The sequence below is a fragment of the Hyla sarda genome, chromosome 8, assembly GCF_029499605.1.
Source record: "Hyla sarda isolate aHylSar1 chromosome 8, aHylSar1.hap1, whole genome shotgun sequence".
NCBI classification, from domain to species: Eukaryota; Metazoa; Chordata; class Amphibia; order Anura; family Hylidae; genus Hyla; species Hyla sarda.
The window spans coordinates 33,447,266-33,464,609 of NC_079196.1; the positions used below are offsets into that span (position 1 = coordinate 33,447,266).

Below are 17,344 nucleotides of genomic sequence, written 5' to 3' on the forward strand. Positions count from 1 at the left end.
TTGCACCACACCATGAGCCATATAGTGACTGGATAAAACCACCATGCTGATATTGAATAAAACCACTATACACAGACCAGTATCACCAATAACACCACTATACAAGGGACAAATAATTCTAATACACCATGACTACACATTACTACTATATAGTGACTGGATAATACCACCATACTGACACTGAATTGAACCACTATACACAGACCAGTATCACCAATACACTGACTACACATTACCACCATATAGTGACTGGATAACCCAACTGTCCTAGTAGCCTCTTGTAGTGACCCCCTTTAAGTAGTATAGGCAGTTCCCTAGGTGACCCCCTTTAAGGAGTAATAGCTGTCCCCTTAGTGAGCCCATATTTAGGGAATAATAGCATTCCCCTTAGTAACCCCTTTTTGGTAGTAATAGCAGTCCCCTTAGTGACCCCCCTTAGGTAATAAAGAAATTTCCTTAGTGAGCCCCCCCCCCCCCTCCCCTTTAGGTAATATTAGCAGTCCTCTAAATGACAACATTTACGTAGTAACAGCAGTCCCCTTAGTGACCCCCACTTTAGGTAATGATAGCAGTCCCCTTAGAGACCCCCCTTTAGGTAGTAAAAGCAGTCGACTTAGAGACCCCCTTTAGGTAATAATAGCAGTCCCCTTAGTGACCCCTTTTAGATAGTAATAGCACCCCCCTCTAGGTAGTAAGGGTAGACCCCTTTAGGAAGCTTTAGTGGAGGCCCCCATTGTCAGAAAAAAAAAAATACTCACCAGGCTCCATCATAGTGTGTCCTCTCTTCTGCTCTTCTCTCCTTCGGTCTGTGCTCTGGCGCATGATGATGATGTCACTCATGCGCCAGAGCATAGACCGGAGTGCAGAGGAAGAGATGTTCGGTTCTCTTATGGTTTGCCTGCGTATCTCGGGCCGACACAAGAGTGATTGATAGGGTGGGGAGCCAATGTATGCATCACCGCTCACTTCGGGGGCAAGTTAGGAGGCTGCGAGGCTCCCTCAAGTGCAAGGCCTTAGGCAGCTGCCTAACTTGCCTAATGGGAGAGCCGCCTCTGGATAGATAGATAAATATATATATATAGATAAATAGATATGAGATAGATATGAGATAGACAGACAGATATATAGATAGATAGATAGATCTTGAAGGAGAGCAGCACAACCAATGTCAGTTTCCTGAAGGTGCCTAAGGCTGCATTCACATCTCGTTTTTTACTTACGGGTGCCGGATCCGTCTGGGGGAGGGGAAAACCGACGCTCCCCTACCCCAGCCGGATCAGCCTGTGACTCCATTTACTTTAATGAGACGACAGGAGTCAAACGGTGACTCCGGTCAGCTCAGTTTTGACCCGCATGTGGTTTGCTGACTGGACCTAAAACCATAGTATACTACGGTTTTAGGTCCAGTCCAAAACTGGATACGGGTCAAAACTGAGCCGACCGGTGTCACTGTTTGACTCCGGTCGGCTCATTAAAGTAAATGGAGTCACGGGCTGAACCGGCTGGGGTACGGGAGCACCCAGTTTTCCCCTCCCCCAGCCGGATCCGGCACCCGTATGTAAAAAACGAGGTGTGAATGCAGCCTAATCAAGCCCATTTAAATAGCAAACAAAGGGTCAGCAGCACTCCAGAGTTGGATGAATACAGTATGTGGCTTTATTCATCAAATGTCAAGAGCAGCGTTTTGACCATCTCACATTGTTAAGCTGATAGATAGATAGATAGATAGATAGATAGATAGATAGATAGATAAGTGCACTTCACAGGAGAGCAGCACAATCACTGTAGTTATCCGGGTGCAGGCTGTTGGAGCCTGGGTTAGAGGTCCTTCAGTATACAAAGAACCAAAATATCAGCAGCACTCCGTTCGAGGAGGAACGGAGTGCCGCTGATTTTTTGGGTTCTTAGATAGATAAGTGGAAATGTGTACTTACATCACTCTGAATGTCGTAGATCTTTCTGGCCTGCACCACATCATTCTGGTCAGGCAGACAGGTCCACTTATGAAGAATGTTTTTGTAGTCAATGTCACTGACTAGTGTCTGGCATTTCTTGGCCAGCAATATTCCCAGCATATCTACTGGTGTATTGAACTTGGTCCTCCATTTTTCATAGTCCTTCTTGTATTCTCTATCACTCTGGATCTTGGCCACGTGCATGGCCCATACAGACTTGGGGTCATCCTGTAGGCTGCGGTACCCAATGTGGTGTCCTTGTTGCTTTCTGTAACCATCTTTGTACTTGTACTGTAGAAAAAGCAAATTGTAGAAATATTAGTTTGTGCTTTCATTTCTACATTTTTAAACAGCTGTGTCTATAACTTGTCTATAAGCAATACTGTATATTAAGGTTGCTTTAAATCAGCTTCCTGTGTCATCAGATGCTCCAGCTGTTTCTCCATCTCTCCACCATGCTGTACACTGCAGCTGTTTCTCTATCTCTCCACCATGCTGTACACTGCAGCTGTTTCTCTATCTCTCCACCATGCTGTACACTGCAGCTGTTTCTCTATCTCTCCACCATGCTGTATACTGCAGCTGTTTCTCTATCTCTCCACCATGCTGTATACTGCAGCTGTTTCTCTATCTCTCCACCATGCTGTACACTGCAGCTGTTTCTCTATCTCTCCACCATGCTGTACACTGCAGCTGTTTCTCTATCTCTCCACCATGCTGTACACTGCAGCTGTTTCTCTATCTCTCCACCATGCTGTATACTGCAGCTGTTTCTCTATCTCTCCACCATGCTGTATACTGCAGCTGTTTCTCTATCTCTCCACCATGCTGTACACTGCAGCTGTTTCTCTATCTCTCCACCATGCTGTACACTGCAGCTGTTTCTCCATCTCTCCACCATGCTGTACACTGCAGCTGTTTCTCTATCTCTCCACCATGCTGTACACTGCAGCTGTTTCTCGATCTCTCCACCATGCTGTACTTTGCAGCTGTTTCTCTATCTCTCCACCATGCTGTATACTGCAGCTGTTTCTCTATCTCTCCACCATGCTGTACACTGCAGCTGTTTCTCTATCTCTCCACCATGCTGTACACTGCAGCTGTTTCTCTATCTCTCAACCATGCTGTACACTGCAGCTGTTTCTCTATCTCTCCACCATGCTGTACAATGCAGCTGTTTCTCTATCTCTCCACCATGCTGTAAACTGCAGCTGTTTCTCTATCTCTCCACCATACTGTACACTGCAGCTGTTTCTCTATCTCTCCACCATGCTGTATACTGCAGCTGTTTCTCCATCTCTCGCCCATGCTGTACACTGCAGCTGTTTCTCTATCTCTCCACCATGCTGTACACTGCAGCTGTTTCTCTATCTCTCCACCATGCTGTACAATGCAGCTGTTTCTCTATCTCTCCGCCATGCTGTAAACTGCAGCTGTTTCTCTATCTCTCCACCATACTGTACACTGCAGCTGTTTCTCTATCTCTCCACCATGCTGTATACTGCAGCTGTTTCTCTATCTCTCCACCATGCTGTACTCTGCAGCTGTTTCTCTATCTCTCCACCATGCTGTATACTGCAGCTGTTTCTCCATCTCTCGCCCATGCTGTACACTGCAGCTGTTTCTCTATCTCTCCACCATGCTGTATACTGCAGCTGTTTCTCTATCTTTCCACCATGCTGTATACTGCAGCTGTTTCTCTATCTCTCCACCATGCTGTACTCTGCAGCTGTTTCTCTATCTCTCCACCATGCTGTATACTGCAGCTGTTTCTCCATCTCTCGCCCATGCTGTACACTGCAGCTGTTTCTCTATCTCTCCACCATGCTGTATACTGCAGCTGTTTCTCTATCTTTCCACCATGCTGTATACTGCAGCTGTTTCTCTATCTCTCCACCATGCTGTATACTGCAGCTGTTTCTCTATCTCTCCACCATGCTGTACTTTGCAGCTGTTTCTCTATCTCTCCACCATGCTGTATACTGCAGCTGTTTCTCTATCTCTCCACCATGCTGTACACTGCAGCTGTTTCTCTATCTCTCCACCATGCTGTACACTGCAGCTGTTTCTCTATCTCTCCACCATGCTGTACACTGCAGATGTTTCTCTATCTCTCCACCATGCTGTATACTGCAGCTGTTTCTCTATCTTTCCACCATGCTGTACACTGCAGCTGTTTCTCGATCTCTCCACCATGCTGTATACTGCAGCTGTTTCTCTATCTCTCCACCATGCTGTACACTGCAGCTGTTTCTCTATCTCTCCACCATGCTGTACACTGCAGCTGTTTCTCTATCTCTCCACCATGCTGTACACTGCAGCTGTTTCTCTATCTCTCCACCATGCTGTACACTGCAGCTGTTTCTCCATCTCTCCACCATGCTGTATACTGCAGCTGTTTCTCTATCTCTCCACCATGCTGTATACTGCAGCTGTTTCTCTATCTCTCCACCATGCTGTATACTGCAGCTGTTTCTCTATCTCTCCACCATGCTGTACACTGCAGCTGTTTCTCTATCTCTCCACCATGCTGTACACTGCAGCTGTTTCTCTATCTCTCCACCATGCTGTATACTGCAGCTGTTTCTCTATCTCTCCACCATGCTGTACACTGCAGCTGTTTCTCTATCTCTCCACCATGCTGTACACTGCAGCTGTTTCTCTATCTCTCCACCATGCTGTACACTGCAGCTGTTTCTCTATCTCTCCACCATGCTGTATACTGCAGCTGTTTCTCTATCTCTCCACCATGCTGTACACTGCAGCTGTTTCTCTATCTTTCCACCATGCTGTACACTGCAGCTGTTTCTCTATCTCTCCACCATGCTGTACACTGCAGATGTTTCTCTATCTCTCCACCATGCTATACACTGCAGCTGTTTCTCTATCTCTCCACCATGCTGTACACTGCAGCTGTTTCTCTATCTCTCCACCATGCTGTACACTGCAGCTGTTTCTCTATCTCTCCACCATGCTGTACACTGCAGCTGTTTCTCTATCTCTCCACCATGCTGTACACTGCAGCTGTTTCTCTATCTCTCCACCATGCTGTACACTGCAGATGTTTCTCTATCTCTCCACCATGCTATACACTGCAGCTGTTTCTCTATCTCTCCACCATGCTGTACACTGCAGCTGTTTCTCTATCTCTCCACCATGCTGTACACTGCAGCTGTTTCTCTATCTCTCCACCATGCTGTACACTGCAGCTGTTTCTCTCTCCACCATGCTGTATACTGCAGCTGTTTCTCTATCTCTCCACCATGCTGTACACTGCAGCTGTTTCTCTATCTCTCCACCATGCTGTATACTGCAGCTGTTTCTCTATCTCTCCACCATGCTGTATACTGCAGCTGTTTCTCTATCTCTCCACCATGCTGTACACTGCAGCTGTTTCTCCATTTCTCCACCATGCTGTACACTGCAGCTGTTTCTCCATCTCTCCACCATGCTGAACACTGCAGCTGTTTCTCTATCTCTCCACCATGCTGTACACTGCAGCTGTTTCTCTATCTCTCCACCATGCTGTACACTGCAGCTGTTTCTCTATCTCTCCACCATGCTGTACACTGCAGCTGTTTATCTCTCCACCATGATGTACACTGCAGCTGTTTCTCTATCTCTCCACCAAGCTGTACATTGCAGCTGTTTCTCTATCTCTCCACCATTCTGTACACTGCAGCTGTTTATCTCTCCACCATGCTGTACACTGCAGCTGTTTCTCTATCTCTCCCCCATGCTGTATACAGCAGCTGTTTCTCTATCTCTCCACCATGCTGTACACTGCAGCTGTTTCTCTATCTCTCCACCATGCTGTACACTGCAGCTGTTTCTCTATCTCTCCACCATGCTGTACACTGCAGCTGTTTCTCTATCTCTCCACCATGCTGTACACTGCAGCTGTTTCTCTATCTCTCCACCATGCTGTACACTGCAGCTGTTTCTCTATCTCTCCACCATGCTGTACACTGCAGCTGTTTCTCTATCTCTCCACCATGCTGTACACTGCAGCTGTTTCTCTATCTCTCCACCATGCTGTACACTGCAGCTGTTTCTCTATCTCTCCACCATGCTGTACACTGCAGCTGTTTCTCTATCTCTCCACCATGCTGTACACTGCAGCTGTTTCTCTATCTCTCCACCATGCTGTACACTGCAGCTGTTTCTCTATCTCTCCACCATGCTGTACACTGCAGCTGTTTCTCTATCTCTCCACCATGCTGTACACTGCAGCTGTTTGATTTGCTCATTTCCATTACAGTAAGAATAAAGCATGTTGTTGCCTTTAGATAAGGTTGTTTGGTTACTTTATCCATTACTTCTACACTCGTTATAATGTTAGTAACAAAATTTATGCAAAAATCGCTTAGACGCCAAACTTACATCGCTGGCAATGTCTCTTGATGACTTGGCAGCTTTAATTGGTATCGCATCGGCACGAAGGTCATAACCCTTCTTCTTTAACTCCTCGTATCCTGCTTTGTATATTTTCTGTAAAAGAAATTATATTATTATTTATTGTGCATGTAAATAACATTAACAGAAAGGAAATTATATATAAATCATGTTAAATTATTCGGGACGTTAATATATTTATTTCTACAGAATATTTGCTTAACCTGATAACATAATTATATTATCGCACATTTACAAGTCATCGCTCCACTTTCTTATAAGGCTCATTTTATGTGGCTGGGTGGCCACTAAATCATCAAAGGGTTTACCCTATCCTACAAAACTGAATATGCCATGATTGCTGGGGTCTGAACTGAATAATGGGGCTGCAACAAAAATCTAAAAGGAACCCACTGCTATGCATTGAACTGCAGAACGACTTTATTGAATAAAGGTTCCCATATACATCAGCCAAAGGTTGATGGAACATTCCCATTCTTGCAGAATCGGTCATCTGTCTAATGTGTATGGGGGCCGTGTCCTGACTCTCCCCTTATAGATGACATCAGGGAAGAGAAGGATCGGGCATGTTACATTTCATCTGCACAACCCTTTTATTTTTAAAAATATCAGAATTTGTAACAGTCCCAGAGGTCAGACCTCCACCGATCATAAAGCGATGGTGTAACCTTGCGATATGCCATAATTTTATACAATGGGAATTACCCTTCTAAGGACAACTCCTGCATCCCATGTAGCTATGTAAAATCATTTACTAATACAGGTTTGTCTAAGCCAATATTATGTATGGCATTTTACTCTACAGAGAATACTCACATCACTTGTGTTAATCAAATTAACTTTTGCCTGTAGGATCTCAGGTGTATCGGGCATGACATGAATTGTTCTCTTGTCTTTTTCCCAGGCTTCTGTGTAAAGTTTCTACAGAAAGAAACAATATAATGGTTAATTCTTTAAGAATATTATGGTTAATTCTAAGTGGCTATGAATGTAAGATAGGTAAATAGATGAATGGATATGAGAAAGATAGATATTAGATATATGGATATGAAATAGATAGATAGATAGATGTACATACATAGGTAGGTAGATATGAGATAGGTCAGTATTTTCCAACCAGTGGGCCTCTAGATGTCTGGGCAGTGTAGAAGTTGTAGTTTTGCTGCCTATATCTGCATTATCTAAAGAATAACCGGGCCACCGAGGCTCTACTGTGCTTGCAACCAATTTTCATTTGGTCTGGATGTGCTGCTTTCTATTGGACTGCATAGATAGATAGATATGAGATAGATAGATAGATATGAGATAGATAGATATGAGATAGATAGATAGATAGATAAGTTGTGGAGAAAGGAAAAAAGCAGCACTCCAAATGTTGGGGTGTAGGGGTGCCTCCTGCTGTAAACCTTGGTTAGAGGTCCAGTAAAGTATATGTCCAAAAAGAAACAGTGGCACTCCCGTAGTTTTAGTGTAAAGTGATGTCTTTTATTTCACTCCACCGTGTGCTACGTTTCAACAGCCTCTCGCTGTCTTTGTCAAGGCTTGACAAAGACAGCGAGAGGCTGTAGAAACGTAGCACACGGTGGAGTGAAATAAAAGACATCACTTTACACTAAAACTACGGGAGTGCCACTGTTTCTTTTTGGACATAGATAGATAGATATGAGATAGATAGATAGATAGATAGATATGAGATAGATAGAGAGATAGATATGAGATAGATAGATAGATATGAGATAGATAGATATGAGATAGATAGAAATCCAAAGAAAAACTGCACTCCTGGTGCTTCGTATGTATGGGTGCACGCAGAACCGGACCGGTTAGGGGTCCATAGGCTTCACAGCAAAAATACAGAAATCCGCAGCACACAAGTTCAATATGGTGAAAATGGAAAAAGTTTTAATCCATAAAGTGAATGTTTTACAGCGACGTCTCTGCTGGCTCTCCCAGCCTTTCTCAAGCTCGATAGATAGATGATAGATAGATAGATATGAGATAGATAGATAGATATGAGATAGATAGATAGATATGAGATAGATAGATAGATAGATAGATAAATGATAGATATGAGATAGATATATAGATAGATATGAGGCAGATATATGAGATAGATAGATAAATGATAGATATGAAATAGATAGGATATAGATAGCTAGGCTTCTATCTATAGAACATCTTCAGTGGACCTCTATTCAGACTTCTGTTGACCACATTATAGGTTTACAATGTTTGTGTTCGATCATAGTTCAAATACAATGGGGGAGATTTATCAAAACCTGTCAGATCACTTCTTTAATTTTTTCAGAGGCCTTTTCAAAAATGAAAGAAGCGATCTGATTGGGTGCTATGGGCAACTCAGCAACTCCTCTCGACAGATTTTGATAAATCTCCCCCAATGGGTCCTTACTAGTCATCAGTATTACCCCCTCGGAGGTTGAACTTACATTGTTCATGATCTGTGCATTGTTCTTGGCCAAGACATACGGCATTGCGTCGGTGAGACTTGTATGTTTGAATTTATCTGGGTGTTGGCGGTAATTCTTCTCACTGATAATATCCATGGCTTTCCTGTTCTTCTCAGCTTCTTGAGACCCAAATGGAATCCATCCTACACCCTTCATAAATTCATTGTAATCTGCTTTGTAGACATTCTGGAAAGAAAGAAGAGATAGTGTGTTCATAAATGGCTCCGGACACACATCAGGTGCAGATATAGTTGGGAATTCTCAGTAAACTTACGTCACTCGTAATCTCATACACCTTCCTTGCTTGGACGAACGGTGTCTGATCAGGCAGACAAGTCCAGTTGTGTAGAAGTCGTTTATAGTCAATGTCACTGACTAGTGTCTGGCATTTCTTGGCCAGCAATATTCCCAGCATATCTACTGGTGTATTGAACTTGGTCCTCCATTTTTCATAGTCCTTCTTGTATTCTCTATCACTCTGGATCTTGGCCACATGCATGGCCCATACAGACTTAGGATCATCCTGGAGGCTGCGGAACCCGACGTGGTGTCCTTGTTGCTTACGATAGGCCTCTTTGTATTTGTACTAGAAAGCAACAGAGAAATTCAGATTGTATACAGATGACAACTGCACTAACTATGTATCTTACTGAACCCATCACTGGGCATTGAGTTATCATACTCACATCACTAGCAATATCTCGAGAAGCTCTGGCAGCTTTTATAGAAATAGCATCAGGCCTGAGGTCGTAGCCTTTCTTGATTGTCTCTTCCCATTCAGATTTGTACAGTTTCTGAATAAAAAAAAAGAAAAATAAATTATTAACCCCTTAAGGGATTTTTCATTTTTGCACTTTAGTTTTTTCCTCCTTGCCTTCTAATAGCCATAATGCATACATTTTCTACCTACAGAACCATATGAGGGCTTGTTTTGTGATTTGTAATTACATCACTCATTTTACTACAAAATCTACAGTGAAAGAAAAAAAATTCTTTGTCGGGCAAAATTGAATAAAAAATAAATAAAATTTTTTATTTAAAAAATAAATAAAATTTTTTTTTACACATTGCACTTTTCGGTAAAATGACATTTATTGTATTCTGTAGGTCCATACAAACGATACCAAATTTATATAGCTTTTATTTTATTTTTATTTTTTATTTTATTTTACTATTTTTATTCTGTTGACATGTTTTTATATGGATAGTTTGAAAAGGGGTTGATTTAAACTTTTAATATGGAAGGGGTTAATTAATGTTTTTCCAACCTTTATTATGTTTTATTTATTTATTTTAACACTTTATTGGTCCCCTTTGGGGACTTAGGAGGAATCATTAGATTCCTCATACAGATCAATGCAGTTTAATAGAACTGCATTGATCTGTGTAATCTGCACTCATTTGGTAGAGCCTAGTGCAGCCATGAAGAGCCACTGACAGCAAATGAGGAGAGGTAAGTCCCTTTAGGCGATCTAAAGGGTAAATAGCTGGCTACGGCAAACGCTGCATGTTGGCTATTAATGGCAGCCCCCAGCTAGTGAAATCAGCTGGGGGTCGCTGGGTATGGAGTAGGGGATGAATCAGTCATGTGTCGCGAAAGGGTTAAAGAAAATATTCAAAAAGTTATTATTCACTACAAAACAGAAATTCAAGACATAATGACAGAATATTTCTACATAATATGCAATATGTAGTAATGCGTTTCTCCCATTAGAATAAACTGTGATTCACGGAAAGCATGAGCGTAGCTATAGAGGGTTCAGAGGTAGCAGCTGCACAAGGGCCCCAAAGCACATGCCGTATGTCCCATAAGAGACCAGTATTATAACTGGCACATGGGGCCCTGTTGCAGATTTGGCACGGGGCCCAGAAGCTACAAGTTATGCCTCTGGTAGAAAGACTAAGTCTACCAGGGTTGGAGTCTGCAGGAGGGAGCCCGAGGGAGGGTCCACTATTTAGGGTATATGGAAAAAGAAATAACTCTGGAATGTAGCCCTAGATTCAATATTGTAGTGGGACCTTAAATAGTACCTGTCACTTAATAAACTTTTCTAAACTAACTCAGGCTATGTTCCCTAACTACACCTAACACCCCCTACCCCCCCCCCCTCAAAACTTTTTAGGAGCATTAAAAAGCTCTGTTTCATACCTTTTCTTCTTGCTCACATAGAGTGAGCTGGCAAGAGGGAGTCTGGACCGAGGGGAAGCGGCGTAAAATCTGCAGGCCGGCCAGGAGAAGGTAAGAACTTCTTCCACAGCTCTCTGTCACCTGTTTCCAGACAGCCATGTCTGCAGCTGCTATTGGCACAGAGATCGCTCCCACCTGTCTGATTGACAGCCAGGGAGTAGCGCTGTGCTCGTCACGTGTCCTAGCTGCAGTCTGGGATTTCGGACTCATGCCAGGCCAGCATGAGTCCGAAATCAATAAAAGACTAGTGGCCGGGACATGTAGGGAGACCCCTAGTGGTGGGTTTTCATATGTTAAAACAAACATGGAAATGAAAGGGGTACTCCACTGGAAAACATTTTCTTTTAAATCAACTGGCTCCAGAAAGTTAAACAGATTTGTAAATTACTTCTATTAAAAAATCCCAATCCTTTCAGTACTTATCAGCTGCTATAAACTACATTTCTGCCTGACCACAGTGCTCTCTACTGACACCTCTGTCCATTTTAGGAGCAAATCCCCATAGCAAACCTCTCTTGCTCTGGACAGTTCCTGACATGGACAGAGGTGTCAGCAGAGAACATGTTGTCAGACAGAAAGGAAATTCAAAATGAAAAGAACTTCCTCTGTAGTATGCAGCATCTAAAATGTACTGGAAGGATTGGGATTTTTTAATAAAAGTAATTTAATAATATGTTTAACTTTCTGGCACCAGTTGATTTAAAAGAAAATGTTTTCCAGTGGAGTACCCCTTTAACATTTTTTTTTTCGATAACACATATTTAGAAACTTATTAGTAATAGCTGTAGTAGCGTGCTTAGCAACATATAAAAACTTTTTTTTATTTTTTGTATACTACAGTGAATAGGACACCTTTATTTTATGATATCACAATACTTGATGCATGATGCATAATATAGTTGTATTTTATTCATAGTTCATGTTAAACTACTGATAACCATGAATTCAATAGGTGTTAAGACAATGTTTTTCAAACAGTGTACCTCCAGCTGTTGCAAAACTACAACTCCCAGCATACCCGGACAGCCTTTGGCTGTCCGGGCATGCTGGGAGTTGTAGTTTTGCAACAGCTGGAGACACACTGTTTGGAAAACACTGTCTTAAGCTCTAAAAAATCTACATTCATCTGTGGTAAGGTAAAGAAGCAGTGATATTACTCACCTCACTGAAAGTAATCTTGTTCTGTTTGGCCTGGAGTATATCGGGTGTATCTGGCATCACATGGATCTTTGTCTTATCCTTCTCCCATGCATCAATGTATAAGTGCTACAAAGACAACAATAGGAATGAATTCATAAGTTAGGCATAACACATCGATACTACTAGAGATGAGCGAACTTACAGTAAATTCGATTCGTCACGAACTTCTCGGCTCGGCAGTTGATGACTTTTCCTGCGTAAATTAGTTCAGCCTTCAGGTGCTCCGGTGGGCTGGAAAAGGTGGATACATTCCTAGGAAAGAGTCTCCTAGGACTGTATCCACCGTTTCCAGCTCACCGGAGCACCGGAAAGCTGAACTAATTTATGCAGGAAAAGTCATCTACTGCCGAGCCGAGAAGTTCGTGACGAATCGAATTTACTGTAAGTTCGCTCATCTCTAGATACTACATATTTATGTATATATATATATATATATATATATATATATATGTGTGTGTGTGTGTGTGTGTCTATATATATATATATATATATATATATATATATATATATAAATATATATATACTACCGATTAGCAAATTTAGCAGAATTCATATTATCTATTTAAAAAAAAAAGGAAAAAAATGATGTTATTTCTCCAGGTTTTTTACCTTGTTCATGACAACAGCATTCTGTTTGGCTAGTTCCATGTCCATAGAGTCCATATCTTTAGTGAAACCGAACTTGCTTGGGTGCTGGCGATACTTGGCCTCACTGAGGATTTCAGAAGATTTCTTGCTTTTCTCCACATCCAGAGATCCCAGGGGGCTCCAGCCCATACCTTTGTACCATGTATTGTAGTCCAGTTTGTAGTCATTCTAAAAAAGAGAAACGTAGCATGTTTCAGAAAGGAGAATAACTCAATACCATTTCACCATATACTGTATACAAGTAGGTTGAGCACAATTATGTATACATAAGGATAACATCTAGTATACAATGAAATAGGGAACATAATAGATATAATCACAGTTTTGCAATTCAGTGTAAAATTTAATGTTACCTTTCTAAAGCTTTGGTCCTTTTCAGAAGTCATAAAATAAGGTTTTTCGTTTGGGTTGAAGTGTCAAGAAGGGTGGCCCAAGCTGCAGAAGTGTCACTTAAAGGGGTTCTCCACCATAAGGTGATTTTAGTACTTACCTGTCAGACAGTAATAGACATGCTTAGGAAGGATCCGTGCTTGTCTTGGGGACAAATGGCTGTGTTGTGAGTCCATCAGGATGCTGCTGCTTACTTTTTGTGAAATGGCTATTTCCTGTTGGAGTTCCCTCTTTCTAACTACAAGTCCCAGGACCTCTTGTTTGTCACATAAGAATTGCGAGACCACCATCAAACATAGGTACAGACACTATATTATGAACTACACTAACTTTACAGCCCTTGTAGCATAGTCAATAACTAAAATTCCCAGAATATCCCTTTAAGCAGCTCGGCACTGCCTCCTTGACACTTCAGCCTGGAATAAAAACCTTATTTTATGACTTCCACAAAGTCCCTCAGACCTTAGAATGCGAATGGGCTAACATATTCCCTCTAAAGTGTACCTGTCATTAACAAAAACTTTTTACATAATGTATATAATACCATTTTATGTATATTTGCAATATACATTGGTTAAAAAATGTGTATTTTTTTGTCCCTAAAGCTATTGTCTGTGTGTCTCTGTGAAGAGAAGAATGCAGAAAGTGTGAGCAGGAGAAGCAGGGCTCTGTACACTGAGGACAAGCAGGGCTCTGTACACTGAGGACAAGCAGGGTTCTGTACATTAAGGACAAGCAGGGCTCTGTACATTAAGGACAAGCAGGGCTCTGTACACTGAGGACAAGCAGGGCTCTGTACACTGAGGACAAGCAGGGCTCTGTACACTGAGGACAAGCAGGGCTCTGTACACTGAGGACAAGCAGGGCTCTGTACACTGAGGACAAGCAGGGCTCTGTGCACTGAGGCTCTGTCTTCTGACTCACACAGCAGGATGATTGACAAGCCAGGAGCCCGCACAGAGCCCTGCTTGTCCCACCCTCACTTCCTGTATTTGTTCTCCTCATAGAGACACACAGGAAAAAGCTGCAGGGACAGCATTTTTTCACCCAAAAATATAAAAAAAATTTAATCAATGCATATTACAAATATACATATAATAGTATTATTTAAATTGTATCAAAAGTTTTTGTTAACGACAGGTACACTTTAAAGACTGTGGATAATTTTGAATTTGTTCTTATGTGCTTATGTGCTCATGTGCTTATGGTTCAAACAAAACTTTTCTCCAAACATCTTTATCAAAAAATGTGGCAGTTTTTCTTCTACAAACTCCTTGTTATCACATGTAGTACAATCCGTAAAATCTGTGAGTAAAGCTCCATCTCAGCCCTTGTCTCTCCTGAACTTTTTTAAAGCTTATTTTTGACCTTTGATCAATCAGCTCAGAAAAAAAAGTTCAGGAAAGGAGATTTAAGGGCTGGAGTGAGACCCATCAGGCTGTTCTTTTGACAGACTTCACTGAGAACAGAAACAACAGCCTGTGACACTGTGATAACAAGGAGGCTGTTGAAGAGGAACAAAGCAAAATGTTAAATAAAGTTCTTAAAATACTAATGTTTTTTTGTTCCATAAGTACAAAATGCAATAAGCAAGTGTCAGTAATTTTAAGCATTTTCAGACCTGAGCTGGTTCAGAAACAAAAAGAGACATGATAGATGCCTAAAGAGCAATGAAGGGGCTGGGCAGAATATTTAAAACATGTGAAAACACATATTTAAGGGATTTAGGTAAGCTATTGGTCCTGTCTATGAATGCCCTAATGTAGGCATCTGGTGATATTTAGCTACTGATCCAGATTTAAGATACTTTCTGGCAGTTCCTACTGATCCCAGGATCCAAGATACTTACACCCCTTCCAAAAACTTAAAGGGGTATTCCGCCCCTAGACATCTTATCCCCTATCAGAAGGATAGGGGATAAGATGTCTGATTGATGGGGTCCCCCACTGGGAATGCCTACAATCTCCCTGCTACACCCAGCATTCATTTAGAGCGTTGGGTGCAGTGCCAGGGGCTTGTGACGTCACGGCCGTGCCCCGCTCGTGACATCACCGTTCATGCCCCCTCAATGCAAGTCTATGGGAGAGGCGTGATGGCCGTCATACCCCCTCCCATAGACTTGCATTGAGGGGGCATGGCCGTGATGTCACGAGCGGGGCATGGTCGCGATATCACCAGTTCACTCCATGCACGGGATGTCTGGGGTGTAGCAGCCGAGATTGCGGGGGTCCCCAGTGGCGGGACTCCCGCGATCAGACATCTTATCCCCTATTCTTTGGATAGGGGATAAGATGTCTAGGGGTGGAGTACCCCTTTAAGAGTTCAGAAACAAATAGTACAGGTAAAATGACAACTTACATTACTCTGGATCTGGTTCATGTTCTTGGCAAGTTGAACAGACATTGCGTCCGGTAGAAGAATGTATTTGTGGATTAGATTCTTGTAATGGACATTGGAGGCCACAGCCTGAGCCTCCTTGGCTGCCATGACACTAAACATAGACACAGGAGTGTGGTATTTGGTCTTGGTCTTCTCATAGTTTTTCTTGTACTCCCGATCACTCTGCATCTTGGCTACATTCATGTAGTGGACAAGTTTGGGGTCATCCTGCAGGTTACGGAATCCAACCATCTTTCCTTTGTCATCTTCATAAGCTTTTTTGTATTTGTACTGAAAAGAAGAAAGAGTGTTCAATAAGTAATAACCATCACTGAGACATAGTGGTACATATCAGAAGAAGATAAAAGATTAGAAGATTAAAGCAGACCTGTCAGCATGTTTTTTGTTTATAAACTAAGGCCATTGCTGAATAGGGAATTTGACTATGCATACCTTTTATATGATAATTGACCCCATCCAGCACCTAGATATCATGCTTTTAATTGATATGCAATTCAACCTTAAAAGTCCAGAGGGCATTCCCCTAGGATGCAAAATCCCAGCAAAATTCATCCCATCCACTTGTTGGCAACACCTTCCGGGCTTCTTGTAACCTCTTTCGAAAAGGCAATTTTTAACAGGTGGATGGGGTTGGGTTTTGTTGGGCTTTTGCATCCTAGGGGAATGCTGGAGCTGGATGGGTGATTTATCAAAACAAATGTTTACACAGATTCAAGTAGGGAAGCCCTATACAGCCTTCACCCTAGTTTATACACCAAAATCCTGCCAAAAAGTCCAAATTGAAATCTGGTTTCCATTTGCACCACCTTTTTTGCATCAATTTTCCCCAATCAGTTAATGGCCACTACCCTTCTTGCTAAACCCCACCCACTTTCCTCAACATACAAAACTGGCAAGAGGCTAGAAAAGGTGCAAATGATGGCACAAATATTGTGTCCTCTATAATTTGTGACTAATCATGACCATTAAAGCGCAACTGTCATGAAATCTGGGTGCAATAACCTGCACACAGCCTTTGTACTGTGTACAGGTGGTATGTATAGCAATGTTTTTACCTAATATTTGCAGGCTTTCATGAACCAAAAAAATGCTTTTGATCAAAGCCACTGACGGTCGGATAGGCGTGGCGCGAGGTACGCGATGCCCCGCCGCCACCACGCCCACCCCCTGTATGTCAGCACATGCGCCCTTCAGCTCACCCTTTTTGGCTGGTTATTATACTTGTGCCCATTATCTTCTTTCTTCTCTCTGGTGGAGACGCGTGAGCAAGCAGGAGAGTTCCCGATACTAGGGGCAGAGAGAAAGCGCGCTCTCTGCACCTAGCACTGCGCAGGCGCACTGAGGAGGAAGACGGCGAGAGAGTGAGCGCTCGCTGGGGGAGCGCACGTTAGATGAGATGAAGGGCGCATGCCCTGGGACCTGTGTGTCAATCACACAGCGGTCCCAGTGCTGACATACAGGAGGTCGGCGTGGCGGCAGCGGGGCATTGCGTACCTCGCGCAGGTGGCCGTGACGTGGCTAGTGGGCTTGCACTTCCTGATCATAAAGTACGCTAACCACCTGTTAGTTTAATAAATGTTGCTGAGAAGCCTTAGATCATTGTGCATGTTGTGGATGTGCGACCATGTCTGTTTTTTTCTCAATTTGATTTCACATTGGGGGAGATTTATCAAAACCTG

The 17,344-nt window shown here is 42.6% G+C and overlaps 1 protein-coding gene across 1 annotated transcript in view; it reads right to left on the bottom strand.

Moving 5' to 3' along the window:
* NEB (nebulin) overlaps window positions 1-17,344 on the bottom strand; it is a 219,258-nt gene that overhangs the window by 129,597 nt on the left and 72,317 nt on the right. The window contains exons 39-47 of the mRNA XM_056536625.1: window positions 15,624-15,935; window positions 12,837-13,043; window positions 12,189-12,293; window positions 9,526-9,633; window positions 9,114-9,425; window positions 8,819-9,025; window positions 7,188-7,292; window positions 6,339-6,446; window positions 1,935-2,246 (exon numbers count right to left, since the gene is read on the bottom strand). Of these exons, the coding sequence (XP_056392600.1) occupies window positions 1,935-2,246; window positions 6,339-6,446; window positions 7,188-7,292; window positions 8,819-9,025; window positions 9,114-9,425; window positions 9,526-9,633; window positions 12,189-12,293; window positions 12,837-13,043; window positions 15,624-15,935 (1,776 nt within the window). The remainder of the gene's footprint in view (window positions 1-1,934; window positions 2,247-6,338; window positions 6,447-7,187; window positions 7,293-8,818; window positions 9,026-9,113; window positions 9,426-9,525; window positions 9,634-12,188; window positions 12,294-12,836; window positions 13,044-15,623; window positions 15,936-17,344) is intronic.